Source organism: Thalia democratica, chromosome 5 (genome assembly GCF_965202585.1).
Source record: "Thalia democratica chromosome 5, ktThaDemo2.hap1.1, whole genome shotgun sequence".
Lineage (NCBI taxonomy): Eukaryota > Metazoa > Chordata > Thaliacea > Salpida > Salpidae > Thalia > Thalia democratica.
This window is the reverse complement of record NC_139169.1, coordinates 66320676-66344971: the sequence shown is the minus strand read 5'-3', so window position 1 is coordinate 66344971 and position 24296 is coordinate 66320676. Positions and strand designations below refer to the sequence as shown.

The following is a 24296-nucleotide window of genomic DNA, read 5'->3' as shown; positions in this document are numbered from 1 at the left end:
TTTCAACTAATAAGTTAACAACTGCTGAGTTTACTATTTATTTAAAGTTATTTAAAAATCAAAAACTTTGTATAAGTTAGTGACGTACAAGATCCTGACAGGTTTTTATAGAATAAAAGATTCGGATTAATTTAATTAGAAAGACTACGAGTCAAGTTTTTAGAAGTAAAGTGTCAGGAATTTAAGAAATTAAAAAATATACCAGTATAAAGACAATAAGCTGTGAACTGGGATCCATCAGACTACAGTGCGCGTGCTATAAGCAGAAGTATATTTATAAAATTTGTAGGAAAACAAACTTTTTAAGCTTAACTGTGTTTATACAGTTATTGTTGCTGATTTTGGCCTAGAAAAGTATATAGGCAAAAAGACAGAATATAACAAAACGATAAAAGCTGACTATTTTTTATTTTGGTGCAAAATATAGTCAACAAAAAAATCATTGCTATAAAATTTTTTTAAGATCAACAAGCATTTTTTTTATTTGACAGGAAAGTATTTTGAATATTTTAACTAAAATAGATTTTCATCTACAACTTGTTTTAGATTTCGAACTAGATAATGAATAAAACTTATTTATTTTTAAACTTAAATTTTATATACACATGTAAAATTATAGTTTAACAAATTCATTTAGTTTTTATGTATAAACTACATTTGCTAAATAAAATGAAAACATACATCATTTTACAGCAGAAGTATATTACATCTTAGTAGTTTCTACAAAACAGTTTATAAATACAATATTAACTGAGTCCTTAATTCGCTAGTATAGACAAAAAAAATATTCAGTAGTTAAAAGCTTTAGTGTTCATCTAACTGTTTTATTTCCGAAATCTGGTTATAAATCAATTTATTTAAATGATATCCTATTTTATCATTAACCACATTTTTCAAAATTTTATTATTTCAATTCAAGAACATGTATTTATTTACGTGACTGGTTTTAGATTTTTTTATCATTTGTATGATAAATTTATTCATTTTAGTTTAAGACATATTTTTATCAATCAGTAATGTACCATAAAGTTATTTAAATAAAACTATTTTTATGTTGTTGTTAATAACAGTATGATTACTGTGTAGTTAAATTAAGCAAAACAAAAAATATTCAACTTACAACTATTAAAATTAATTAGCATTTTTAGCAATATATTTTCCAATTTATTTACAAGCTTTAAACTGTTAAATTTAAGCTTAACATAAAACATATATTTTCAATTTATACGAACAAAACTTTATTTATTAGAAAATAATAATTATATTTGCTATCAAGGTTTTAGTCAATCAAATTAACTCAAAAACCACAACTTAAATCATTAGTAAGATCTGTTATATACTAAGCTCTTATCACAATAAACTTATATTGATCTTATTATAATATATGACAATTAGAAAACAATAAGGCAAATAAATAATCAAAAAGAATTAAAAGACATCTAAAAATATTGTTAAATAAATATTTTGCATAAAATAACTCTGAATAACGCAATTTAGAGAAATGATTCGCTAAATGAAAACTGATAAAAAAACAGTGGTAATTTAACAACAGTAGTAAAAGGAACAGTAAATATAAATCAGTACAGTGACAACTTCTTCAGATGATTATTAAGTTTAATAAATAAAACGAGGTTTGTTTTTCATTACTTGTCCAGATATTCAGTGAATGACTGCTTTAACTTCTGTAAACAACAATATTTTTAATAAAAAAGAACTAAAAAATTACAATATTAAACTATTTTTTTAATAAAAGCATGTCTTTAAACCAAAAAAGTAAGGTTTCCGAGAAAACAAACGTAATTAAAAATAAATACCCTAAAAGCTAATTTCGATTCTGAAGTTGTATAAATGTTTTATTATAACGTTTAAGTAATAGAAAACTATGTAACTTGTACTTTGGTAAGTTAGCTACTATAATAGATGCAAACTGAAACTAATTTTATACCAGTAACTATGTAAACTTTAATGGAACCGGCTTTAAACCTCAAATACATTTATTATTTTTCTTATAACAAAAAATTAAAAGAAAAAAAAAAAGAATTATTAAAAATAAATATTTTAAGAATTTAGGTAGGCAAATAAATTAACGACTTAGTTAAAAATAACCTTTTTGGCGTTGAAAACTTTTATGTAATTTGGGGTGGGCCGACTTGTAAGTTTGTTGTTGAAACTGTTTTCTTGATTGTTTGTTTTTTCTGTTAGTTAAACTTAGTTACTAAAATTACCATAAAGTATTACTTTACTTATATGTATAAAGTATTACTTTTAAATGTTAGTATTTTCGATGGTTAGTGATATAACAAAAAAGTATACTCAAAAGTACAAATTAGAGTAACATAAAATACTTGAATTACATTCCTCTCAAACATTAAAAAAAATATATACATAATAATAAAAAAAATATAATAAGACAACCTGTTGAATTTGTGTTTTCAGTATTCGAATAAAAGTTTATGGCGGTTCTAAAAGTTCTCATTTTTGAAATCTGGAAAAAAAAATTGTAACAATCTAAAATTTATAAAACTAAAACTATAATTAAACAAATGTTTATGCACTGCTTCGGTTTATTACCTGGTTTCGGTGAGCGTTAGCTGACCTTGTCAAATAAATTCAAAACAAAACTAAAACTAAAAACTTACATGATTGAAAGGTAAAATATGATTGTTGTTTTCGTTTTCCAAGTTTTTAATTAAAAATAACTTGGAAGTTTTTCCTTCTCTTTTTTGCTGTTTACAAAAATAGACTGTGTGAATTAAATGCACGACTAAAAACTTTAATTTTGCATAAAGTTATAAGTACTGATGGTATATTTACCATCACCAAATAATTATGGTTACAAAGTAAAGAGAATTACTTCAGTTTCACTTATGTCCTGCGGACTTGATATAATTTGAATCTTAACATCCATTCAACAAAACAGGGAAAAAATGCAGTACTAAAACTACCTTAACAAAGTGGCTTTTGTTTATATCTCAGTATCTCGTTCTTAGTGCTTGATTAATTAAACAGCTTTCATACAAAAGTGCAAGCAAAATCAACCATTTAAAAAAAGTTAAAGCCCAGCTGGTTGACTTAACAAACTTTTCTTTTACAAAAAACAATATACAGGATATCACACATTAAACATTTGTTACACATAAATTTGATTTTTCTTTAAAATAACACTAAAATGTTGCAACAGACGAACTTCGCATTTCCCGCCAAACTTTTTCCCCTGGCTCTCATCTGATAGGGGCTGTACGCCGGCGTTTGCGGGGTAATCACGTCTCTCGTTAGTTCTAGCGGTTGAAGCTCCACCCGCCTCGTCATAGCAACAGAATCTGGTTTTATTTGAAAATTGTTTAGTTGAACGTCCAAGCTAGTTGTCATTGTGTTTCTGGTTAAAACTTTTTATTAAGAGTTGCTTTACAATCATTATGCAATGATTGACTTTAAATTAATCAAGAGTAAGCATACTTGCTTAGTTTAAAGCTTAAATATTATCAATAATAATTAACAGGTAAGCGATCAAGAAAAATAAACGAACTTTTTATAGGCTTCATGTAATTGAGAGATATTTGAGTGGATTTTTGCTGCTGTAGAAGTTAAGTGATATCAAAAAATGAAGAAACACTTTTAATGTTATTTTTCTTAGTGTGTTACATAACTATAAAACTTTTATTAAAAAGAAGATTGTTTAGGTTGGTATTATTGCAAAACAATTAAAAAATTCATTTTCGAAAATTAAGCGTAATAATATTTTATATAAACAAAAGTAGTAGTTGAAACCACATTTTAAATGATGAAAAGAAAATACCAATTCAGTATAAACACAAACTTAAAAAAAAAAGTAAAAAACGAACGAGTTTTTGGTGTTGCAAAGTTTGGACTCCATTCCCTTTTTCCACTGAAATAAATTACTTGGTTTTTTAATAGTGAAATTTTATCTAATTTTATAATATAGTAGATATAGTAAGTAAAGATGCTTTTAAGTACTTAAAGTACTTTAAAGATATTTTATCACATTAACTAGAACTTAACAGGCAGTTTTATAAAATTGTTAATTTAATGATATGCTTAAAAAGCACTAGATTCCTAATGATGAGAAAATTTATATTTATATCATAAATAAAACAAAAATAAAATCAAGTTTATTATAGAAGCAGAACATGCTACTAAAAATTTGAAATTGACATGAAGAATTTTGGAATTTTTAAATTTAATTAAAGTCTTAGCAATGATTTTAATTTATAACAAGTTTGAACACTTAACTTGGTGAAATTAAGTTTTTAAAAAAAAAAAAGCTTTTCATTGGTAAGGTTTAAAAAAGTTTTCAAGAATTTTTATATTAGTTTCTAATTGTAAGCTACCAAACAGCTTGTTAGCAAATTTATTGCAATCATGTTAAATAAAAGAAGCATAAATTTTGCAACTACAACTAAGTTCACACTACTTTTAAGATTACCAGCACTACATACATCAGTATACTCACAATTTCCACCCACGAGCAATTCCGACCCGATTTTATTTTTTATTTTTTACTATCACTTTTACCCCTCACCCTTGAAAGGTAAGCGGTTCTCAGATCTGATCGGGTTGGAACTGAGCGGTTTCCCCCATATGCCGTATATAACTTTGATAATCATGTGGAGAAAATATTTTATCACCTACTATCTAAGAGTAATCAAACTTATGAGCATTTTTGTCTGATATTAAACAATCAAAAGTTATGAAACTTTGGATAAAATAGACATACTTTTGTTGCAGTTTTAAAGCTCTTTGTAGGCTTGTTTAAAAACAAACAACCAAAAATCTGCTAAACACTGTAACTAACCATTATGTTTTTAAGTATACTTTTATATAAGACAGAATAAATTTAAAATTTTGTAAAATATACTCAAAAAACTATCATTGTAAAGTGACCATCAAAAACATTAGAAGTATTTTAGATTGTCTACGCTTACTGCAACTTATGCAACCTCATTTAAATTGTCTAGAACTTTTGGAAAGAAATGACCTTTAATGGTCAAGAATTGAAAATAAATTTTAATGAGTCTAGACTTCTCGGATATGTTTGACAATAGCAAAAAGAAATGTCGGAATATAATCAAAAAAAACCAGTTGATTTTGATTAATAATGAAATTGGGCACATGCAATAAAAGAAACAGTTTTAATCCGATTATTACAAAAGCTCACAACAAAAACAACATACAAGCTACTGAAGCTCACAATAGAAACAACATACAAAACTACTAAAGCTCACAGTAGAAACAGCATACAAAACTACTGAAGCTCACAGTAGAAACAGCATAAAAAACTACTGAAGCTCACAATAGAAACAACATACAAAATTTCACCAGTGCAATCTTTAGTTTTGAAATTTTTAGTGAAGCATAGTTTGCTTGGAAGTGCTGATTTTCCGATTTCAACTGAATTAAATTGTGAATATTGTGCTTTATCAAAGCTAAAAGTTTTCAAAAGTTGTAATTTAAATTGTAAACATTCGTGGAAAAAATATTAGTATATAAAACAATAATTGAAACAAACTATAAATAAAAAAAACAAATAAAGGTAAAACTTTATAATATTTTTAAAAATTATGTTTTTTCTACATATATTTTATCTATTTCAGAACAAAGTATTAAATAAATTGTTTATAAAGAAGTTTTTTATAAACAATACTACGCTATTTTCTAAACAAATTGATTCACTCATTTTAAAAAAATGCAAATACAATATTTATTTACAGACTTGAGCTTCGTACTAGAATTTCATAGTTTTGACAGATTTAAATTTATGAAAGAATTATACTTTTAATGCAGAAAAGTCAACAACTTAGCGATTGACAATTTTTAAACATAAAAAAAGTGATAAAAAATGTACCGGATAGTTGGTGAGTTCTTTCAGCCAAGTATTTCGCAGCAGCAGTGTTTTGCGTGTTTCTGTTGAAAACATCTTCAGTTTCCTTTCTGAACGTGAACTCTAAAAATTTGTTCATAATCTCATAAAATGTAAAAACACAGTCAGTTTATGATTACATAACCACTATAAGCTTTAAACAGCGGATCGTAAAGTAATAAGTACGCACTAAACTACTAAAAATACTCTAAATTTGTATGTTGATACAAACAGTTGCTATTTTAACTTTGCTTATTTTTAAGTATAGAATAAATAACATTCGTAAAAAAAACACACTAAACTTTTTCTATTTTGTCAAGTAAAAAAGTATGTATCTTGGCTTTGAGCATTAAACATTTACCGCCATAACCTTATGTATATTTATTATTAACAATTTGGGTAGTTAGTTTAAAAATAATTTAATATCTTTAAGGAAACTGAAATGATATAATGTGGACACTGTTATATTACTGTTTTTCTTTGTTTCATTTCGAACATACTTGTTAATACCAATATACTAGTTGTCTTAATCTATATGAAAAAACAAAAAATTAACACAAGTGAATTTTGAACACACTTTAAAACAAAACACAAGCTATACAAAACAATTTTTTTAGTATAATTCGTGTTATGTCATAATTTGCAAATTAATTATCACCTTTCAATGTGGGCACAGTAGTGCGAGCCCTTCGAGAATTGTTTGATAAAATTGAATTGTTTGAAACCAAACTTTTGATGTATTCCGTCTGAAATTACAAGTTTTAATTGCAGTTACTTTTAAAAACTTTATAGTTGTTTGAAATAAAACATGTGTTATATAAAAACATATTTCTTTCAAGATATATTTTGTCATATTAATTTTTATGCTAATACAAGTTAGTTTTAATTTAATAGTTTTACTATTTTTTTAATATTGTGTTTTATAAAGTATACTATGAGATAAAATAATTTAAGATCACTAGTATTACTAAAATCAAATTTGCTATCATGCTGTAAAGTAAATCAAGTAAGCATGATTATCAAGTTATAGATTTAAAAATCGTAAATCAAAACAATTTACATTTCAAATTGTTTATACTTTAGAGTAGCATGTTAATACTTAAAATAAATCTTGTTTTTGATATATCTTATGAAATTTATCAAAAGTTTAAAAAATACTCGTAAATAAATTTATACTTAACGCTTTTACTGATTTTTTTTGCTAAGCTTGATTTTTATAATATGTAAAAACTACTTTTTAAAGCATTCTCATTTTAATTCATAAACACTTGGTAGCAAATTAAAGAACAAATGACCTTGAACTCAGTAAGGAAATAATGTTGAACAATAACTATCAAAAAGTCTCAAAATTCACATTAAATGAAAAATAAACATTTTAACTAAATAGATATTAAGTAAAATTTTTAAAACTTATGTTTAAACACCTTTATATCTTATAGACTCCAAACTATTTTTATTAGAAAAAAATTTTTAAACTAGCACTGTAAAATAATCATATTTTAACTAAAACAATTTAAATTAACCATGAATTGGGGTCTTCTTGTGTGATTGGAAGACTTGATATTGAAGTAGCCAATAGAAACACAGGGTAGCTGCGGCATGCATTAATTAATGTTTACTATACATTTCATTGCAAACTATATTATAGTTAATTGTAAAGTTTAATTTGAGTTACGTACACAAGCAAGCTTAATTAATAATAATACAAAAAAAGTATCTTTTTTTGTAGTACAACTAAGTCCATTAATTTTTTAACACAATAATTAGACAATTATAAAGTAAAATAATTATTTGAAAACTTTTAGAGGATCAAAAAAAGAAATAGGCAAACTAAATAATGTAAAAAAATAATAATAAAAAAAAAAAGTTATATGAAGAAATAGTCTTTTACTAAAAAAATTGTGTACTATAAACGAAAATCAGATTGAAAAGAAATGTACTGATTAAAAAAAAAACTATAGTAAACTAAAATAAAATAAAAAACATGTTTTAAAATCTATAAATCTTAGCTAAACAACTTATAAACTTGTACACTAAACGTAACTTGCACTGCTAGAATTACTAACAAAAGACTTTATCAGAAGTAAAAAAATAGCTGTTAAAACATATTTCTCTAAACTTTAAAAAAATGAGCTCAAAAGTTTACAAATTTATTTTTGTCCTATTACTAGTACTTTCTATTGACAAAAGTTATCCCTTAAAACATTCCGGAGAAAACATCGCTTTGAATGCAAACACATAATCAGTCTTCAATCTCTTCTACACTTAACTTTGATTTGACGATCGACTGATAACAAACTTCATTCCCACCTTTCCCTCCCGAATCATTCTCCCTGTGGTTCCCTGAACTTTTCCTGGTGCACGCCAGAAACAACTTAGCAGTGTTCACCTTGGAAAACAGCTTCTTGGGAGGAATCTTCTCTTTTTGCAGGAAGTTTTTGGAGTCGAAGCTGCCGATGTTTGGGGAGAAAGTGCACAGGTTTACAGGTAAGGCGCTCCTTGGTCGATCTGTCTGGTACCGAAAAATTAAGTTTCAGGTTTCTGGTATGCTTATATTTTTCTCAAAGTAATTTTATACTTTATCTCTCACTAAAAATTTCATGTATAATGTACAACTGAATCTCAGATTGTTACATTTTGTTTAAAAGAAAACACATTATTTATAAACAACTAGAGTTAAATAAAAATAATTTATTTTTTTACAGGCTTAAAGGGCTTTTACTAAAACTGCTTACTAAAACAAATATAGATAAACTAAAACTACCTATCTTAGTAAAAAAACTTAAAAAGTTCAATATATGACAAAGTTTTCGGAAGCGTTTCTTTAAAATCTTAAAGTAAAAATAAAGATAGTAAAAAAAAAATTATGTTAAGTTATTTTTATGACTTTCCATTTTATTTTGTTAGTTATTTTAGATTAAACTTGAAAAAAAATACTCTAATACTGAAGCTTTGAAAAAAAAATGTTTATAATATTATCACTGCAGATTTATATAAGTTCAAAAACATTTACTAAAAACTTTTTTACAGACAACAAGCTAACTTTACAAGATTTATTATTAGAACATAACATAAGAAAAAGTGCCTCACATAAACAAAACTATTGGCTGAAGCTTTTTTGTTCGTAAAAACAACTATTCAAATCGTATTTTGATCTTTTACTACATCTAAAAGCAATTTTTGTAAGCGAGAATTTCATCTTGGTAAAAAAAACTTTGTAAATATTTTTTACATTATTTTTTTTTACACATTTATTCCAAACCTGTTTGTGGTGTTTTTCTGTGGTAAATTGCACAATTTTGTTGGTTTTATTTTCATTTTTAGTTGATAATCCTTTTGGTCTTCTGTTTTCAATTTAAATTTATAAGCACACACAAATTTTTAGTCAATTTTTTAGAAATAGTCGTTTTTTTTTTTTTTAAAGACTATAACTAAAATTATAACATTTAAAATAATAATTTAAAAATTATTTAGATATAGTTTTTATACTTCTCTTTTCTGGTAGACTACAACGTTTGAAATTAGTACACGTTTCTACCAACTGTTTTTCACAGTTCAAGTTTAGATTGAAACATGTTATGTTGGGTCAAAAAAAAACTTTCAAAGTTTTAAAACTAACCAACACAAATACAAATTAAAACTATTAAACACAAAAAGAAAACGTATTATTAGTTTTATGCCATCAATTTAAATAGTAGAACAAGAAAAAAAAAACTAAAACATGATCATACTAGAGAAATAGAATTTTTTTTACCTATTTTTTGTGTTAACTGTTTCATCATTGTTTTTAGACAAAAACGTTCTTGTTGCTTGGGGTGTCTGTAGAAAATATTAAAAATTGTTTAATTAAGCTCAAAAAACTTGTCATGGCTAGTAAAAAACAAGGTAACACACGCAAAATTAATACTTTTTTTAAACAAGTAGGCAGCACTTGAGCAGCGTAAAATTAAACTAATCAAACAATATTACTTTTATCACATTTGTAGACTTTCTTCAAAAAGTTATAAACCTAAATAAGTATATACATAGTCCATCGCTATCTTTTATACTATTCGAAAACTGTGTATTCTTAAGATTGGATTTATACAAAAGATTGGTAGCATTAAAAGCTTGATGTTTTGGTGACGGGGGTTTTTGTTAAAAATGGTTAAGTACATGTTTGTACAAAATACATTACAAACACTTAAACTAATTATATAAAAGTACACTGTTAAGAATTTAATTTGTACAGCTCTTCTAGAGTCTAAAACAAACTGATGCGCAAATAATTTAAAACAGAAAACGAAAAACACAATACATTATAAACACACTGAAATGAATTAAAAAAAGTCACACTTTTTATTTTCATAAATATTTCTATAGGTATACACACATACATTAAAAAAATTACTAGTTGAGGGAGAAGTAAAACGTTTTTAACAATCGGAGCTGTAATCATATAAAAATTTACAAAGTCATTTTTTTTTAAAACCACACAAACATTTAGCTGAACATGACATTTAAAGTTTATTGCTATTTTGTTACATTACAAAATCTAACTAGTTTAAAATTACATCAAGATCTGAGCGCTCATAAATCACCTTTTGCACTAAAAAGTACTAAAAAACTAATTATTAAAATAAATAAGCCATAAAACAGAAAAACAAACATTTAGGTTTTTGTTTCTTTCCCGGGTGCTCTTGAGGACCTTTCTCTTCTTCTTCTTTGTGGAGCTGTGGAGTTTCAACTGGTTGAGGAGGTTCACCGGGAGTCTGTCGTCGCAAGAGCTGTCCGACCCGGATGTGTCCGAGTTGTCCTCCGATGACGGTAGGTCGCCTGCAAGATTTTGAATTGATTTGTAAAAAAAATCAATGTGTTGTAGGTTATTCATTACGTTGTCAGCTGTTGTTGTTATAGAAAACTCTGGCTCGAATGGTTTTAATAATCAAGTAGCGTTGGTGTTTGGAAAAGGTCAATTCAAATAGCTTTATTTATGCACGCAGTTGTACTTTCTTCTTTAGACGTTTTGAACTAATGCAACATTAGATTGTACAATAATTCAAAACGCGGTATAAAAATAAAAAACAATTGGTTACAAATTTTTGCCTTTGTTTCGCATAATAAACTTTTTCGATTCATGTTAATACTTTTTTAATAACTTGAGTTAACACGAACAAACAAACCTCTGGCCTTCTTCTCAAGCCGCATCCTCCTGATATTCTTCAGTTCTTCCAAGCACCTGTGCACCTTGCCCTTGTCCGGATCGCAGTAATCCAACAAAGTGTCGCAAAAGTCCCTGCCAATTGATTGCAAGTCACCTGTTGAAAGATGCTTCTGCTTGTTGGCGCCATCCAGCGTCGAACCGCCGAACGTGGCTTCCATCGTGTAACTGGCACGTTGTTGGAATTAGTTTTAATTTGTTTAAGTGTTTTTTAATTTTATATGAATTACTTTTAAATTAATTTGTTTGTTTGTTTTTTTTTCCTAACTTTATCAGCTGTTTGTTGAGTTAGTTTTTAAACATTGAACCTTTCATTTGGAAAAGGATTTTTTTTCAACTTAAGCATTGAGCAAACTTATATATTGTTAAAAATGACATACTGCTATGAAAATATTGTTGTCAACGCCAAAGTAAATTATTTAAAAGTTTTATACAAACTTGTATTTTTATAATTAGCTCTAGGCACTTTTAAATAACGCAAAACGATAGTTTTTTTTTAATTTATTAACTGGTTGCAGCGGGATAAAATGAACTTCTCAAGCAATAATAAAACACTCCTTCAAAGTTTCAAACACATAGCTAAACAAACATAAAAACCATCAAACTTTCAAACAAACTTTTTAAACCCCGCTTTTAAGTGCTCATAACTTCCTTTTTAATTTCAAAACATCATAATTAAGCAACAGCAATCAATTTTTGAATTAAAACAAACACCTGTTATCAACCCCCATGCACCACACGACGATCCTTCCAGTGCCCATCTTGCTCTTCTGCACTTTGTACTTGCAACTCTTCAGTGAGAACAACGATGACGCGTTCTTCGACAGCATCAGCGGGAACACCTGGAATTCATATTTGATTTTTTGTAAAAAATAAGTATGACATTTGGTAATAAAATTTGTTAAGCAACGTAAAAAACTTTAGGTGAAAAATGAATAAAATTATGATGTTTTATTGAAGCTTTAAACAAAGGGACAGCACCCTATCATAAGAAATTAGCAAGGTTTACTATAAAAATTCTTCCTCGGGCCGTCATAGTTTTAGAAATAAAACAAAAAAAAATGCTATTTAAAGCTAAAACGTAATTAGATAAACATTAGGCAAGCTACATTTGGAAAAATAATTCAATGCCACTTTTCTTAACACTATCCTAAAAAGCTTAATGTCTGTAAAAATTGTTTTCGGGCATCTTGGACTGGAGATTTCCGCTTGGCGAGTCTTAGTTTGCTTTAAGGATTACTGGATATGTTACAAGCTAATGGAACGGTATTTAAAATCTTTTTTTATACAATATTGTATACACTCAATTAAAAGTAAATATTTAAGTTGAAAATACTTCAGTCTAAGCGTAAACACCTAGGAAATAAAATTTGGAAAAACTTAACTTTAAGTTGGCTTTTTTGTAATGCATAATTTCACGTACAAAGTTTCATCTCACAATTAATGATTGGTTTAATAATTATTTGAATTTTACTATAAAAATTGAAGATTTAAAGTTTACTTTTTGTATGATTTTAGATGTATTATTTTTAGATTGATTTTTAATTTAAAAAAAAAGTAAAAACTATTTTTTTTAATTGCTTAAAATTTTGAAAGCCATAAAAATCTAGGCTGTTTATAATAATAAAAAACAGTTATATCTTCTATTTATTTGATAAAAAATTCAATATCTCATTTTGAGTTTTAAATAAACACCCGTGTTTTATATAAATGTTTATTGTATCTTATAGGTGATGTTTACTGTTCGCACTTTTGATATTTGTTTAGTTGTATTACGTAATTTTTAAACAAATAGAAAAAAAGTAAAAATTAGACTTGAAAGATTATATTAATAAATAATTTTGTTTTTCATGAAATACTAAGTAAAAGTTGATATAAATTGCAAACTTTTAATTTATAACTCTTTAAAATCAACCATTATAGTAAAAAAAAACTTCTTTTAAACAGTACAATTTTAAGTGTGAAAGTTGTTTAATATAAATGAATCTGCAATTCAAAATAAATAAAAAACTTGTTATTTTTACTAGAACACTTTCACGGTAGAAAGTTAGTTGAGCTTATTATTTTGCTTCAAAGCAAATATTTAACATTGAGATTAAAAGCCGACTCATGCCAAGTACAAATATTTAATCAGCACTTAAAAGGTGTGATTGTAGCGAAAAGGCGACAATCTTTTGTTGTCGCGTCTCACGAAAAGTTTTTTGTTCTTTCGTTTCCAAGCGAAGCTAGCGAGGCGGTTTGTATAGTAAATACAATGTGAATTCGGAAAGCAAGTTAGTTTTAAAGTTGTCTGAAGTTTTATTTGTGTAACCCTCTAGAAATTTAAAAGAAACAGTTTAGCTTTAATCATTTTTATGTCGAAAAACATAACAAAATTGTAATTTTACTTAAAAATATATTTTGCTTTGCTTTATACATCAATAATACTTATGCTTGTATTTACACTAAGTTTTTAAGCTTAAAGTGGCTATAAGTTTAAAAAGACAAATAATGTTGTTGAACATTTTTATTGTTATGCAGTTCAAAACAGACACTTGTAAATACAATTATATAGCACTAACTCAAAAAAAAAATTAATACTGTTTCACCTAAAAAGTATATAAAACGCTTGTTGTGAAGTTTTTCTAACAAAAATATAGTTGCTACTTGCGTGATATTTGAATAATTTTTTTTTACAAAACTTAACTTCAGTTTTGCCATTTCACTTCCTCAGTAAATAAATTTTAAAATAAAATAATAATAATAATAAAGCAACAAAATTAAATTCACAAGACAGCCATAAAGTATGCAAACCGAAAAAAATTATTCGACAAATCCGAAGCTTTAAAAAAATATTCCAAAAGACATAAAAAAGTTATATATTACCAATTTTTTTATAAGTGAAATCTAAACAAAATCAAAACCTTAAAGTTAAACGCAAACCAAACCCAAGCCTTAGGTAAGAACAGTTTCCTTAAAGCTTTTAAAGTTACTATTAAGTGGTTTTGTAAATATTTTATCAAAACTCTGTTAACTTTTTAATAAATTTTAAAGCTAGATATGAATTTAATTGTTTCTAAAGTATTGCATTTAAAAAGCAACATAAACTTTGGAATATACAGTGTATTATAACATTTGACATACAGATTTTTACGCCAAAATACTCAAACAACTTGTACTAAATTCTTGCAAAATAAACGCTTCTTCCGAAGAAGACTTGATTGGTTACAAGTCCAAAACATAGGTAATCAGCGTTTGCTTAGTACTAAATCAATGAATAATATTTACAGCAATTTCTCGCAAACCTACGCACTCGTTTTGTTACGCATTTTAGATTTCTCAAAAAACACCAAAGAAAAAAAATTCAAATACAAAACCTTTCGTTTAACTACGCACTTTTTGACGGCATTTGCGTAGATTCGCTAGAGTCTACTGTATATAAAAACAACAATCACCTGTTCGTGCAATTTCTTCTCATTCTTTTTTTTCTTGTGCTCGCACCCGTATATGAACACGTTGTGTTTCCTGCTGTGCCCGTGCAAGTCGCAATACAGGGTAATTCCCCGTTCCGAGTGCAACCTACTGATCATCTGCTTGGTGTGCCATATGGAGGGAAAGTACTCTTTCAGGTTCGACTTGTAGTTCCTGTTCAGGTCTCGGCCGGTCAGCGAGCACCTTTTGGATTGAAATTAAGTATTATTAACCTATTCATCCAATTTTTATTTACTTGAATTGTTGTTTTGAAGGTTTAAAAAGGTTGTTTAATATAACCAAAACATGATACAATGGTAGATACTTGAGGTTTCAAAAGTATATATAAAATGCTTTATTTAAATAGCAACAATACCAATTTTAGCATATTGTTTGTAGAATTGAAAACAAAATGTTTAGTTATTGCAAATCTATGTTTTAAAAAATAGTATCAATCCAAGCAGAAATATGTGGCAAAACATAGTTTCATGAACTTTAGCACACACAATGTAAGACTTAAGTAGGGCTTTCAAAAATATATATTTAGTAAGTAGTACCTATTTGAATTTCGTTTCTAAAAAATCAGTATACTTTGATAACATTTTTGAAAACTTATACATCAAGAAATTAAACCATAATATTACCTGTAATTTCCAACAACAACGCCATCCGGATTCAACATGGGCACTATTTTGAATATGAATGTATCTCTCAAGAGCTATTATAAATAATATTTTTTTGATAATTAATATCATAAAGTACGTATAAGTGCTGAAAATAACAAATTAATAAGAAACGTTCGAAAACTCAAAACAATATTTTTAGAGTACTGAACATACTATATACATTTTTTTTAACATTAAGCCATTAAAACATATAAATAATCACTAACTTTGTTTGGTAAACAAGAGTATATACAGTGCGTGTAAGTATTAACAAAATAAAAGAGATTCATTTTTAAACAGAAAAGTTCATTTTCAAAAACTCCTATCAAAATTGTTAGACCAGTGAACGTGTTACTTTTTTTTACATGTAACTAATAAAACAAAGTCCATTAGAAACATAACAAAACACAAATTAGTACTAAATTAAACAGTGACATCTAATACAGCAATTTTTTTTTAAATAACACCAGTTAACTACCCTAGTACCTCAGTTATCAAAGCTACAGGTAATGCAGGAAACCACAAACGAACAAAAACCTTGGCATCCAGGTTGTCGGAGGTGAGGTAGTCGAGGAAGCCCTTCATCATGTAGCTGCTGTTGGTCTCACCGGGGTGCACTCTCGCGGTGAGCACTATGCACCGCTTGCACATGGCGTGATGACGCGATTGCGCGGGTGACGTAATCGTCAGCACGTACACCATGTTGCCTGATTGTTACGTATACGTTGTTACTATCAACTATTTTTACCAATTAAGAAGAAGACTTTATGAAATTAGGTAATGAAAGTGTAATTCAACATTTAGTAAATGAACAGTTCTTCTTAAAACCTGATTTCTCAAGTTCGACCTTTAAACAATTTTTGATGAATTTTGTAAAAAGAAGCAATTATTTATTGTGAAAAAAAAAACTCATGTTAATAAACATTTTTATGAATAAAAATAGCGCGAAAAATTAACTGTCTTTAACTGGAAAACAAATACTATTTTTACCTAGTTATACTTAACGTTTTGTAAGTAAAGAATAAAGAATAAATTTTGTGCAAAAAAAAGTGCAATCTGAAATAGCTTATACGTTAGTTTATTCTTAAATACATTGTGCTTAATTGAAATAAAAATCATATTGTTGGTAAATTAAAGAAAAATCTTTTTAATTATCACTATTGAAATACCTTTTTACATTTTTATTTTACTTAAGTAAAATTAATTTTGTAACCATTTTTTCTCGCTCTATGACTATAATTAAATATTACGATAAACAACATAAGCTTTCATAAAAGTATGTAGTGTGATATAAAGATCTTATTAACACAAACATGAAGTTTCATAACTAATGCATAATTAACTGTTAAAATGACAATTATTTATTATTTTACCTGCTAAACTTCTGCACAAAACCCTCTGTTTACAAAATGCTGACTTATAGTCATCGTTTGCCAGTTCCAACAAATAATCCTGTGAAAACGATATTATATAGACAAATTATCTTTTATAAACAATATTATTTACACAAGGTACTTAAATTTTAAGTAATTGTCTATTTGCAAAAAATTTTCCACAAAATATATAAACTTTGTAGGTTCAGTTGAACGATTGGCTAAAGGTAAAATAAATTTAAAAGTTATTCTAAAGTTATTAATAATTTTAAAAACAATGCATTTACTTAGTTAACTTATAAACCAATTTGGAAAATCACAAAAAGTTTTCATCGATAAATATATATTTCCACTAAGAATAAATTTTCAAATAAAATCAGCAATTCTAAACAAATACAAAAAACAAAGAGACTTACAAACTATTTTTAAAGTGAGAACCTATTAATAAATGTTAACTTCTCCATGGACAACAGATTTTCAAATAAACTTAACGTACTCAAAAACCGAGCACAACAAAAACCTGCAAGTCGGTGTAGGTGTAGGGGTAGCAGTGGGCGAAGTAGCAGGTGTCGTCGGAATGGGCGAAAGTGCAGGTCCACGTGAGACTGTACAAGTTCCTGCCGTTTGATTGGACGGCGTTGTTCTTGTAGTAAGACACTTCGTCCCCCTTCCGTCTCCAGCCTGTCTGTTAGTATGTGCGTGAGTTTGAACATTGAAACTGCTAAACTGTTAGAACATGTATTTAACAAAAAAACTTTCAAACTTGTTAATTAATTCTACAGTTATAAAAAAAAAATATTATTGAAAACTGTTTTTGGAAGTTTTAGTTTGCCTATATTTCGTCATATGAAAATTAGTTTTAATGGTTTTATTTTACTAAAAAAGACTAAAATCGTTCTTTTTTTTTAGAGTTTTTTCAATGCTAATAACAACTTCAAGTCAAGTTCTGAAATCGTAATCAGGACATGTTTTGTTTTATTGAACTGTTTTTATAAAACTTATAACATATTTATGAACAAAATTTACAATTCTTAACTTCTAGTCTTTATAAAAATTCATAAATAAAAGCATGTTTACATTTCTTAAATTTTAATATTATCTGTTTACTATCTTTTGGAAATATACAAAAATTTTAAGCATAAAACTAAATATAATAAAAACTTTACAAGTACAACATTTAAAAACCAACGTCAAATAAATTTATTTTTAAAATGTTATTTAATTTTGGAAACCGCAACTCTCTCAAAGTCTAAACTTTTTAAACAGTTTAATATTAGAGCAACTGTAGAGTAATAACAAAAATATTAAATATTATTAAAATATTAATATTTTAGTATTAATATTTACTATTTGTATTACAAATTTTAAAAGCGAAAGAAACATTCTTTCAAATTAAACAAAACACATTTTGCAGTAATATTATAAGAAAGTTTTTATTGTTTAATTGTAAACAATTTAATAACTTATATCTATAAAATACAGTAGACCGATTAAACTTTTTCCTAACTGAAATATACCACAGAACTGTAAATAAAACTAAAAGTGTAGTTAAAAGTTTACAGACGCTAAAAAGGATTCGACAACTTTTGAAAGTAATAAATACAAGAAAAAATTTTTTTGTCATACAAACAACTATATTGGCACAATTGAAAATTGAACAAATAAAAAACACTAACTACATTGTCAACGAACTCAAAAAATGTAACAAGAAAATAAACAAGAAGATTAGTGAATTTGTGACATACTTTCTGCGTGGAAAGCTAAGCAAACAGAACACCGGCCATAAATAAACTACAACAATGCAACTTGAAGCGTCGAGTGTCTATTGTGAGCGCGTTTCACCAGAAAATAGTAAAAGTATTCGTTGAATTGATCACTGTTAAAATTTTGATAAACAGATTTATCACTTGAAGCTTACAAGTGACTTTTGATAGTAGATATATACGTAAACAAGCATTGTAGTTTTATTTGTTTCGAAAGTGGATTTGAACAAACAACTTGTTGACGTGATTGAAAATTAAAATTTTAAACGTTTGGCAAACATTTGAGTTTTCGATTTCGCTTTATTTATTGATGTTTGATTAAAAAAGTTCAATATGTCTGTTTAGTAATTATGAACTTGTATTTTTTTTACACAATAAAAATTTAAAACTATTGTTGCTTACGTATAAGAAGCTTAATATTGTTAGCAGAGAACTGATAAAATGTTCAAACAAAAATTTAACTTTTTATAAAAGCTTATATTTTATTTATTTAATTGTACAACAAATTGAAACATTTTAAACAAGCAAATATTATTTTATAATAATGTTTTTTTAGTTAATGCAGTTTATTTTTACTTTTTTCCTAGAAAATAATTACGTTTTAAACTTTTAATTTTTGCTGTTAAAGTTTTTATTTACAATATATAATTTACGTATTACATAATTAAAATTCTAACAACATTCTAAAAGTTTTCAAAATACTAAGAACGTAAATTCAATTGCTGTGACAAACTTAAAAAAGAATTAAGAATATATTTATTAGAAAAATGTAAAACTGAACTAGATAAAAGCAAAATTAAAAATTAAAATTATATGTAAATATTTTGCACCTATCTTCACGCGTGTCGTTTAACAAAGTGAATTAAGCTTGTGTGAGGCTATGTAGTCGTGGAAAATTAACAAAAAGACTAAGATAAACATTACTTACTAACATTTTTTCTTGTTTTGTAGGTACAGCAACAAATTTAAAACGTGCTTACATACAAAAATTTAACAAACTCATGAGAGCTTTAAAGAAAACTTCAAAGTTAAATACTAGACGAACACATTAAAAAGCTACACAGCACACAACCGATTTCAAGGTGTTTTTATATAAAAATAGTAGTACGCCCAGTTTGTTTTTTAAGAAGTTTTAAATCGTAAGGGTAAAAATGTTAGAGACCGTTAAAATATGAAATTAAAGGTGTTTTATGACTTATGAAAGTTGTTAATATAGCAATACTGTACTGATTAACTAAAAAAAGAATAAAACTAAATATTATACTGAATAACCTACTTTTCAAATATTCCTCTAAACAAAAAAGTTCTTGTCATTCAAAAAAATTAAGCGTTTACATAAACATAGCACATCAGTAAACCAAACTTATTTGTTTCAGTCCTGTTTCCAATGCTTTAAGTATTTATAATAAATTCAAGCACACATAAAACTTTACAATACAATTTTACATAAAAGAAATTTTATACTTTTTATTGGGTTAAGCCATAGAACTAACCAGTAGTTTGAAAACAAAAAAATAAAAAAAATGTATTTAAAATATATATATAACCGTTGTTTAAACAAAAAAGTTGTCACAAATGTTTGTAATGGTTCAAGTTCTAAAATATTTACAAAAAAAATGTTAAAAAAGAGCAATATTTAAATTTTTCTTGTGAAAAACCATAGAGCTGCACATAAGTTTTAAAAATCGTTATAAATTTGCAAAGTTAATTTTTTGTAAGTTTAAAAAACAACCAACTTTATTGTTAGCAGCATCGTGTTCAGAGTAGAACACCGGCTGCATGCCGTCGTTGTACAGACTGGTGGGTTTCATCAGGTTGGTTATCGTGAACCTGTACTTCCTATCTCTCTTCATGTTCTCAACTCTGTAATTGTAAGACAAAATTCACTTTTTCTACAAGGCAATAATGATGCTATTTAATAGCTTTATGTTGTAATAAGCGAATAAGCTATCATTTTTGACAAAAATTTGGTAACATTTTTTTTTTCATAAACATAATAGTAAACGTTGTTTTTTTTTTCAACTCTGTATTTAATTTTCATTAGTTGCGTTGAACTACTTTGTTATTAGTTTAATTTTTAATGGTAATACTTAAATTATTTTGTATTAATAAGAAAAAAGTTTTCAAATGCAACAGAAGTTTTGCTTTTTTTCTCAACAAACTTAAATAGTAAACGTTTCCAGGCCAAAAAATAAAAGAAAACATATTTTAAACTTTAAATAAATACTGGCAAAAACATTATGGTTTTAGAAAAATAATTAAAAGATTTAGGAAACTAATAAGATCAACAAGTATCATTAATATTTATAACTGTATTAAGAACTTTCAACACTTGTTTTAAATATACAAAAACATTTTAAAGAGCATTAGCTCAAAAGTTTAGATAAACAAGTAAGAGTGATAGCTGTAAAAGTACCTTAGACAAAATAATACTTTAATATCGTTATGTACGGTACATACATAAATTTATAAGTATAGCACAAGCTAGTTAGTTTGATTAGTACTATATAACCAAAACAAAAATTAGTTCACTAACAAAAAAAGTTTTTGTTTGCAAATCTAAATTTTTATTAGTTAATAATTATAGACTGTGTTTTGGCCTTTTTATTAAGTTTTAAATCACAACTGTAAGATAGAATTACAAAAATAAAAGTTCAAATCTATAGACTTTATATAAAAACAAACCTGAAAAAGTACCATTGAGTATGCCTGTCTGTGTATAAGTCTGGACGCAGAGTCAACTCGTAATCGTACTCATTTCTGTGTAAAGACAATCAAAAAACATTAAAACAATTTTCTGTGTAAAAATATTTATAATATATAAAAACAATGTTTTTTTCAGTTTTCAATACAGACTATGGTTACTTTAAAGATTTTATAAGATTTATAAATGTTTTTTTTTATTAGTTTGTTAATACTTATTAATGGTTATGCATGTTTCACATGTATGGATCTGAATTTTTTTCTTAGCTTGAACTATAATTCTATATAAACAAAAAAATAAATACATACTTCTGGTTTAATAATAAATTTGCTAAAAAGCTGATACTTTTCAAACTAATAAATGTTATAGATATTTTTTGTAAAAAACAAACGTACACTTTCTCTGCTTTGTACAGGTTGCCACTCTCAAATCTAGATTCAAATTTTAGAGTGTCTGAAGACTCGACATTCAAACTTATAGTTTCAGGGGTGGTAATTACCCTGGATTTTTTGAAGAAAGGATCTTCTCCGTGGTCGTTCAAATACACCATCTATCATTTAAAAGTTATTTTGTTTATACTTGAATAACTAGTGGTTCTGAGCTAAAAAACTCAGACAAGTTTTCTTATAATAAAACTGAACTTTTTAATATTTTTTTTTACAAACAATTGTATCATTTATAACTTTAAACATTATACTATACAAACAAAAAATGTAAATGAGTGCGTTCCAATGCAAATGGTATTTAATCTCAAAAAAGTTAAAAATTTTGTACAGATTTTTTGATTATAATACTAACTTAATGAGCTAGTGTCATTAGAAATTAAAAGTCTAGCAGCTAAAAATTAAGTTAAAACAAAATTTTTACACTAACATTTCAATACTTTCACACCTTGTAAAAACAGTAAACCGTGAATTAGAATAGAAAAAATACAATATAAATGATCTTGAAGTGGATAAAACATAAAACAAAGCTATAAGTTATTTTGAATTAAAAAGGTATTTTACACTGATTATGTGGTTTGTTTTAATTTTAAACTTTTTAGTTGTAGTTGAAATTTATAAAGTATATAGTCAAGTATATAGGGCTGTTTTTTTGTTAATAGTTAAAATATATACAATTGTTTGTATTAAAACTATGTAAAATAAATTTAGTACTCACAAAAAAATGAGCATCAAAAACTTGGGGTGCTTTGATTTTAATATAATTTAGACATACATTATAAAATCATTGTAGTAACATTAAGTTTAGAAATGCAACTATGAGGTATTAAAATAGAGTTTGTACAAACTTTCTGCTTTTGCAAATAAAAAAATATAAACAGAAATCTAAGGTTTAAAACAGCTTATTTATGTGTTAAAAAAACACGACAATTTTTGTGAAAGTTAATAATGTTTATTAATAAACAAAGCTTAAAATAAAATTTTGTTCAGATATAGATCTGTACATGAAACCAATTATATAGCTTGAAAGCAAACAACAGACTCTGTATGTATTTGTATTAAGTTTAATACTTTTTTTATAAATTAAACAAACTGACCTCCCCTCCCCTCACTTGGGGTTGGAAAACATCCTGGTCGTTTTGTTGCAGGGGCTCTGGAACGTCAGGGTTGTCATCTAAAAACTTGATGGGTGGCAACAAACACTGTACGTGGGAGGGCCATCTGTTTAGAATAGTTTTGAGTTTATTTACCATAATTTCTTAGCTATTTCGTTTAGCATAGATGTCTTAAAAATGCTTATTTTGTAATTTAGTTGAATACACTTTGTGTAGTAATATAGATTTCATTTAGTGTTAATTTGGATTTTTCCTCTTTTATAATAAACATTATATAAAAATAAAACAATGCTTTATTTTTTTTAATTTATCAATGACAGTATATATTTTTATACTGTAAGTTGAAAAGATACACTAAAGTTAAATGTCTCTGTTAAGGTTAAACAATCTTATTGCATTAAAAATAAAAATAAATTATATGAAAAAAGCATGCTCAAAAATAAATCTACAACATGTTATGCAAACAAGATAAAAGTTTGAAGCAAAATACATTTAACAGCCATTTTTCAAAACCATCTGCAAGCTAAAGTTATTTGAAAACAATATACCTGGTGGCTTGCTGTGGACCTGACTGTTTAGTCAATGCGTACAAATTTCTTGGCTCTCTTAACTTTTGCACTTTCTTCCCACATTCATACTCGTACACAAGTTGTGTTGTTCGGTTCAAAAAATCATCTATTTTTTTTAGCAAGTTAAAATTGCAGGTATTGCTAATTGCTAGCATTTACATATACTTAAAACTAAGTAAAATAGTTTAAAATACCATGAGTATTAAAAAATACTTGTGTTTAAAAACTGAATAACTAATTAAAATAACTTTAAAATTGCATGTTTAAATTAACTACAATGTCAAGTTATATTTCTGAAAAAAAATAATTTTTAACCTATTTCATCCTCTGAGAGCTTTTTTCTTTGGTTAAAATAATTGTACTCACTCTCTTTAGCTTGTTGAATTGTTTGAAATCTATCATCTATAAAGGTGCTTTCTGTAACAAACTACCATATTAGAATTATTGTATGTTTTTCATATCAAGTCTGTTGAAATCGTTATTCAAATTATTTCAGGAACTTATCAATGAATTATGTGACATTATAAAACAAGTTAATATAAAAACACATTTCAAGTTAATGTAACAGTTTAGTGTAAAAAAATTAAGTCAGTAAATACAGTTGACATCTTAACTGATGCTTGTTTACTGAAAAATTTAAAAAATATTTTAATAAAATGATAATATTTAAAATATCCCTATATTTCAAGTAAAATAAAACTAAAGTTGATCAGCTTTTAGATTCAAATGTGCACATACAAGTTATAGTTGTGTGAGTGAGAATCTACTATAATAGAAATAGATTAGACTTTTGGAACTTCATTTCAAAAATGCTCTACAGAGTTTTCTTCATGTATGGATTTAATTAATAAAAACAGTTAAATTTCAAACTCATTCATGAATATTTTGATAACTGTGTCTTTATTTAGCATTCACTCACTATGCACAATATGGCTTTTTTTTTCTACCTGCTTCAAAAAGTTGTTATATCAATGACTACAAAAACTTTGTAGTTTTGGCAAACATGGCACAACATTTAAAACTAAATTATAACTAAAATAAGTTTGCTGAAGTTAAATGTAATGCTATTACCTGATGAAAGTAAAGGCTTTAAGCTATAAATAATTAAACTTATACAAATTCTTAAAGTAAAAACA

At 26.4% G+C, this 24296-nt stretch overlaps 1 protein-coding gene across 1 annotated transcript; it reads right to left on the bottom strand.

Annotated features, from left to right (window-relative positions):
- Positions 1-1383: 1383 nt before the first annotated feature.
- Positions 1384-24034, bottom strand: LOC145836759 (cytosolic carboxypeptidase 2-like). The gene is made up of 27 exons (XM_082944534.1): positions 24031-24034; positions 23476-23577; positions 23140-23266; positions 22574-22697; positions 21429-21583; positions 21015-21089; positions 20062-20192; positions 17087-17247; positions 16567-16645; positions 15731-15900; positions 15173-15246; positions 14513-14732; positions 11793-11920; positions 11041-11246; positions 10527-10693; positions 9633-9697; positions 9141-9222; positions 7402-7470; positions 6537-6624; positions 5864-5962; positions 3843-3886; positions 3527-3575; positions 3188-3320; positions 2640-2726; positions 2416-2485; positions 2107-2195; positions 1384-1682 (listed from the first exon to the last, which is right to left on the bottom strand). The coding sequence occupies exons 1-24, from the start codon at positions 24032-24034 to the stop codon at positions 2690-2692; spliced, it is 2589 nt and encodes an 862-aa protein (XP_082800660.1). The 3' UTR covers positions 1384-1682; positions 2107-2195; positions 2416-2485; positions 2640-2689.
- Positions 24035-24296: the final 262 nt, after the last annotated feature.

What these genes read in the sequence shown, in the direction of transcription:
- LOC145836759 (XM_082944534.1), bottom strand. An exon ending in GTTGTTGTTGGAAATTACAG is followed by an intron (nt 14,733 to 15,172) that starts GTAATATTATGG and finishes TCAATCCAAAAG; the next exon opens with GTGCTCGCTGACCGGCCGAG. An exon ending in AGTTTGGCGGGAAATGCGAA is followed by an intron (nt 2,727 to 3,187) that starts GTTCGTCTGTTG and finishes TTTTGTAAACAG; the next exon opens with CAAAAAAGAGAAGGAAAAAC.